This window comes from Triplophysa dalaica, chromosome 17 (assembly GCF_015846415.1).
Source record: "Triplophysa dalaica isolate WHDGS20190420 chromosome 17, ASM1584641v1, whole genome shotgun sequence".
Lineage (NCBI taxonomy): Eukaryota > Metazoa > Chordata > Actinopteri > Cypriniformes > Nemacheilidae > Triplophysa > Triplophysa dalaica.
Genome location: NC_079558.1, coordinates 12,039,948 through 12,045,947, shown reverse-complemented (window position 1 = coordinate 12,045,947; position 6,000 = coordinate 12,039,948). Strand labels below are relative to the sequence as shown.

Sequence of the window (6,000 nt, the reverse complement as noted above, 5' to 3'; positions counted from 1 at the left end):
AGTGCGTTCCTGGGGAGACACAAGGAAAAAAAAATACACTCAGTATGCAACCATCTGAGGGAGTCGTGGCTCTCTGTATGCTTAGTAGCAGCCCTTTTTATGGCCGTTGCACATCCGCTATAATGACCGGCAGGTGTGCCGCTCTGAGGAACCTCGTTTCCATGGCGACAATGATTGCGCCAGGGGTGACTCATAACACAGAGTCGATAGGTTCTAAAGAGCGAACCCCATCTGTCGGCTCAACACAATGTTGAGAGACCGACAGAAAGGGAACTATATAAATATAAATAAATAAACTTGAACTGCGTTTTGGGGAACTGAAAAGGCAAACTTGTGAAAACGGCTCTCAATGTGCACGTTTTGAAAACGATGGCGTAATCGTTTCCGTGTAAACTCTGAAGTAGTGTTTTCCAAAAGCAATGACATCGTACGCATGAGTATTATGCATTCAGTCTATAGACACTGCTCGAGTTTTCCCGAAACAATGATGGCAGCCTATCTGCTGTATGTTTGTGTGACAAACTTATCATCATTTCTATATCAAAAAGTAGAATTACTGCACCACTTTAACCAGCGGAGATGTAGTTTTGATATATGTGCAAAGGGGAGATAGTGTTTCTTGACAGTGCATCGCCATCCACTTGCCTGGCATGCATAAGTTAAGTTCACTTAATAAAATGTTTTGTTATCTCAATAGCTGAATTTTGAGCAGAGCTCTATCTGAATACGTTTTTAGAATTGATTTTATGTTAACTTCATTGATTTTATTTATTTACAGGAAGTTTAATAACTTGATTCAAAGGGGCACTCTACACAAACATTTTGTTTCAAGTATTTCCAAACCTGTATAACCGAACAAAGAAATGTATACAGGTTTAAAACAATATAAGGATGAGTAATTCATGACTGAATTTTAATTTTTGGGTTGGCTATCCCTTCAACTTAAAACATTGATTTTAAAAATGAAAATTGATGGATGGGTGAAGAGCGTCAGAGGGAGTCTCAGGGATGATTTCTTTTTGTGCTGAGTTCCCTCCCCCTGCGTGTGTGTGGGTGAGATTGTGTGTGTTTGGTGTGGTGAGGATCAGAGACAGGTAAAAGATGCCTCATTTCCTCTGCAGGCGTGGAGGAGAGAGCAGGATGGATAGAGTGTGCCTGTGCTGAGGATGGAGAAGAAAGTGTGTGTGATCCAAACTGACTTCCATCAGTACTGTCCCATCATCGCCATCCACAGCAAGCCACTGGTACATGTAAGTTATTTCATTTTCATGTTTTTGTGTTTATTTTTTGTGCTGCGTCTCAGACACAAACACATGTCCTTTAACTGAGACACCCTCAAGTCCACCTGGTGTTTCCACACTGCTGGTTGGGGTTTTCTTTCAGAAAATCTCTTGTAACTGTAGTTATGAAAGTGTGAAAGAGCAGTGTTTAAAGAGAAAGAGCTGAAGGGATTGACAGGTACTAATATGCAGAGTAAAAGCAAACTCATGCATGCTTCTCAGGAATGCAAACATTTCTGAACTAAGCAACAGTCCCAGAACACTTCAGATTCTTCTACTGTAGCCCTTCTAGGACGTGTAAAAAGAGATTTAAAGATTGAGAACAGTGATTTTTAAGACTCTTTAAATCTAGAGAATCATGTTTCCAAGTGTACATCTCGCATACAATCAAATGTTTTAGATAATTGTTCATTTTTGTAGAATCTCTCTCTCAATTTTTTTCTATTTCAAGGTACTCTCTCTCTCTTTCTCTGTGAATGTGTGTGTGTTACGTCTGTAGAGTTGGAATGCAGTAAAGGGGGATTTTTTTTTTTTTGGGAGAAGTGCTGCTTGTGATCTGGGCCTTGAACAATTGACTATGAATGCATGAATGTGCAAACCCATTTTGCCAGAGGGAATGTGTTTCATTTGTCCATGTGTTTTAAGTTACTATACCTGTAGCTCACATATGCAGTTTGGAAATGTTTGTGTTTTGCATTGAGGGCTAAAATCATGAATATCCTCACCTTTGAAAACATGAAAACTTTGTTATAAACAAACAGTCTCATTCATGAGTCTTTAGAGGTGTTCACATTGTAACCATTTAAAGTGCACTCCCGCAAAAAGAGATTAGAAGAGATTATTGTAGGTCACATGTTGAAGTTAGTTTGGTCTCGCAGTGCATACTGTTCAGTATTTAAAGACACATTATATAATGCAATTTTGGCAAAAATATAGATTTTCCTCAGTCATAAATTGAAAGCATTCAAGTACACACTACAATTACTATTCGGAAGTTTTACATAATTAATATTGCATATAGGAATTTATAGTCTGTTTAATTTTTGACCTCTGAATATTCTCTCTCCTTTATCTTAAATGTGTGCTTTCACTGTGCGTGTGTGCGAGTGTGTTTGCGTGTGTGCGTCTATGTCGATGTGTGTAAGTATGTATGCATATTGCATTTGTATGTCTGTCTTTTGTGTGTTCACCTTTTTCTTGTTTTTACAGGTATATGACTTTAGTTGTTTTACTTGTAGTCAATATGTCTTATGTACAGCTGCTTTGTAACAATGAAAATTGTAAAAAGCGCTATATAAATAAAGTTGTGCTGAGTTGAATACAAAATATGATATAATGTAATTCACATAATTCACATAATAACATTCAACAATTGTTTTCTGTGGATGAGAGCGTTATTCTTTATGACAGCATTTTTCCATAGACAGACAGTTTGGCTTCAAGCTTCAACACGATTTTGCTTTCAGCTATTTTAACATCTTGTGTGTGTTTTGAAAAATTTGTTCACATCTGATTTTCCGTACTAGGAAACCAGTGGCGGCTGCTGATCTTTTAAAGAGGGGAAGCTCATTTTCGGCCTAAATCATAAAAATTGTCCATTTATTTATATGTAAATTCTGCCCTACGTTCCTTTTCGAGAAAATGCTCTGTAACCCTGTCGTACCAACTAGGCGTCTTTTCCAGTGACTTGACCAGTGTCCTCTCAATGGCCAGCAGAGCTAGGCTGCTTAAACGGCCTTGGCCCATTGTGTTACGGGTGTAGGACTTGAGCCGCTTTAAACAGGAGCAGCTCCTTTCTACACCTGCAGATGTAGTTCCAATTGTTGCCACTAATGAGAACAGTTTGTAAAGCTGAGGCATTGCACTGTCCAACTCCATGTCTTTAAGGAACACCAAGTAATCACACAGCTTTCCCCTGTTACTCTGCAAGTACTGATCTGAATACAGGACTTGAAGTTCAGACCTCAGTCTCCTTGAATCAAAGTGATGGCCATAACTTTTCAGGACACTTTGGAAGGCCTCCTCTGGAAATGCTTGTCTCATGTCATCAAATTTCCCTGGATTGACTAATTCTAAGAATAGCATACTTTCCAAATTTGAAAAACGTTGAGGAATCTGCTCCAAGATGTTATCAAGGATGGCCATGTACAGATTTCTGTAGCACTCTTTGGGATCCTGCAATTGGGTCAGACGGCGCTTTCTCATGGGCTCATCTCTTGGGTCTCATGTGAGATCTGCTGCTTTGTCATAAACAGCTTGGAAAGCCCCCTCTGACCTCTTCTCTTTGACAAATGCCAGAAGAGACTCAATTCTTTTCTTGCAGTAAAGAACATCGATCGCTCTCTGCTGGACAATATCAAAGACCACATCAGTCTCAAAGAAGATTTGTTCATATGTGTACAACATGAACACAAACTCAAAATTCTCCAGTTTCCTCACGAAGCCTTTGTGACAATCCAGTGTATCCTCATCCAGCTTCTCGCAATGCAAAGAGAAGCTCCTTGTCATTTATGATTTATACAAAAAAAAAAAAATGTCTAAAAGCTGATATGTGACAATGTGTATAGCAAACAAGCTAAAAAAAAACAAAACAAGAAATACGTTTTTATAAGCTGTCGACCCCAAAAAACGAGCGTTTTAGGACATAAAAGTGGATTAAAAAGAAATGACAGACCCTCCAATCATCACGCAGACGCTGAGCGTCCGTGGGCGGGACATAATCGCAGCATTATCCAATGACCGTCTTGTTTCTAAGGACTGAAAAAAACTGTTTAAAGCAGCCCCATTGAAGTCAATGGACGCTGGGCTTCAACAGAATAATCGCGTCTGTAGGAAACAGATCTTTGAATTTGTGGCCAAAACAGTTAAAGTTTGTTAAATATAGAATAATATAAGACATTATAGGGATAATCTCTCTTAAAGATACATTATTGACATTCATCAGACACTAAAGACAAGTAAACATTGGCCCATACCGAACATGCAAGCGGACAGACTAATGTTTAAATAAATTTTATTTTAAAAAATCTGCATGTACACAAAACAACAGTGTTTTAGAGTATTGTATTTTTGGCTGTGAAAAGAGAAGCAAAGCAAAACAAAACAAAAAGGCAAGAAAATGGGGACGGATGGTAGCTGGCAATAAAAATGTCATTGGCAAGAGCGATGTATATTTTTCTCAATTAAATATACCATCTTTATGAAACTTCATAGACGTAACTTTGTTTCATGGTTGTCCTATAACTAAACTCTTTTGGCTGTTTAATAATTAAAGTCCGTCTGATATGTCAGAACTTTGTGTGTCCTTCAAAAAATATGTCAAAGCAGGCAGCAATGTCAGCAATGTCTTTTTGCAGCCAACGTCATATACTGTCTATCACAATGATTACTTTAACATATGCACTCTCATTCCCCAAATAACTTCTTAATGCAGTTCTATTAGTGCTTTTTCCTCCTGAAAGCCAGTACATTTAAGCATAAACGGGCTGTGTGGGTATTTGATCCAGGAGAGTTATTGTAGTGGAACAATATCAGTGGAAGAAATTCAAGGTTGTTTTGAACTGTGCCAAAGGAAGCAGAAGCCCGGAGCGAGGGGGAGCTTTACATCAGACTAAAGGAAACTGAATTTCTCTGCTGCTCAGGTTAATCCACTGCAACCCTGTGTAGAGGCAGGGATGAGGGAGAGAGAAGAACTGAAGAAAGCCGTCGAGCAGACGGACCGGCTGCTGTCACAGGTCCGACAGCTGGAGGGAGAGAACTCAGAACTGTGCCGAGAAAAAAATTATGTTTTCATTAGGATGCTTGCGGTATGTTCACGGGTGTCTTCTACTTGGTGATAGTGATGTTATTGACCTAATATATAGCGTACGATTTGCATGCTTGATTTCTGGAAAAGATTCATTTTGGGTTTTCTTTTTTTTAAAGAGAATTCTGGATACTATAGTGCCAAGGAAGTCAGACCTTTTGAAAACATGGTAAACATCGTCAATATCATAGATTTGCTTGTCTGAGAAGTGGCATTGAAATTGTGCACAAGCATAAATACTAATAATTTTACAGTTTATATATGAGTTTGAATCACAGATATCAAATGTGATCTATTGTGTTTCTCCTGCTGTTTTATATGACGGTATGTATTACTCTGCGGGAAGACTGCTTGCAGTTCATAATAATATGTGTTGATAAAAAGAGTTATTCAGCAAACGTGCACGATCGCCTACTTTTGTGAAATGATACTCTATGACTGTTTTTATTACCAAGTTGACTGAGCTCCGCCAAACATTTTACATTGCATCAGACCCTATTGTGATGGAAACACAGAATGTATAAGTCTGGCCTCAGGCGTTGTGTTAAATGAAGTGTGTGTCTATTCAGGCCTTTAGTGACTCCATTGGAAGCCCACACCCACCATAACCCAACCCACGTGGTGCTGTGGCCAGTAAGCACCACATCAATATTTGCTGAGCTACAGATCTTGCTTTACCCACTAGAGTGAAATGTTGAGAAGGAGGTCTGTGTATGCAAGTGAGACAGGGCTTATGTTGTTATTACTGGACACTATAGCATAACTAGGCCACGAGAGCCAATTCTTTCTGTTGCTGATTTCTTTAGCAGATTCTCCAGTCCCAAGGTTTAGCTTCCTCATACTGTACTTGCACCACCAATGTGTGGTGCTCTTTGTTTCAAAAAATTATTTAAAAATGCTTATAAAATATATATC

General features: G+C 38.8%; 1 protein-coding gene across 2 annotated transcripts in view; it reads left to right on the top strand.

Annotated features, from left to right (window-relative positions):
* The first annotated feature begins 1,139 nt into the window (after positions 1 to 1,139).
* The window catches only part of LOC130439370 (myosin-16), a 57,154-nt gene continuing 52,293 nt past the window's right edge, over positions 1,140 to 6,000 (top strand). For both annotated transcript variants that reach the window (XR_008909446.1, XM_056771972.1), the window contains exon 1: positions 1,140 to 1,250. Coding sequence is in view for 1 of the 2 variants with exons in the window: in XM_056771972.1 (XP_056627950.1) it covers positions 1,167 to 1,250 (84 nt within the window). In the remaining variant the exon portion in view is untranslated. The remainder of the gene's footprint in view (positions 1,251 to 6,000) is intronic.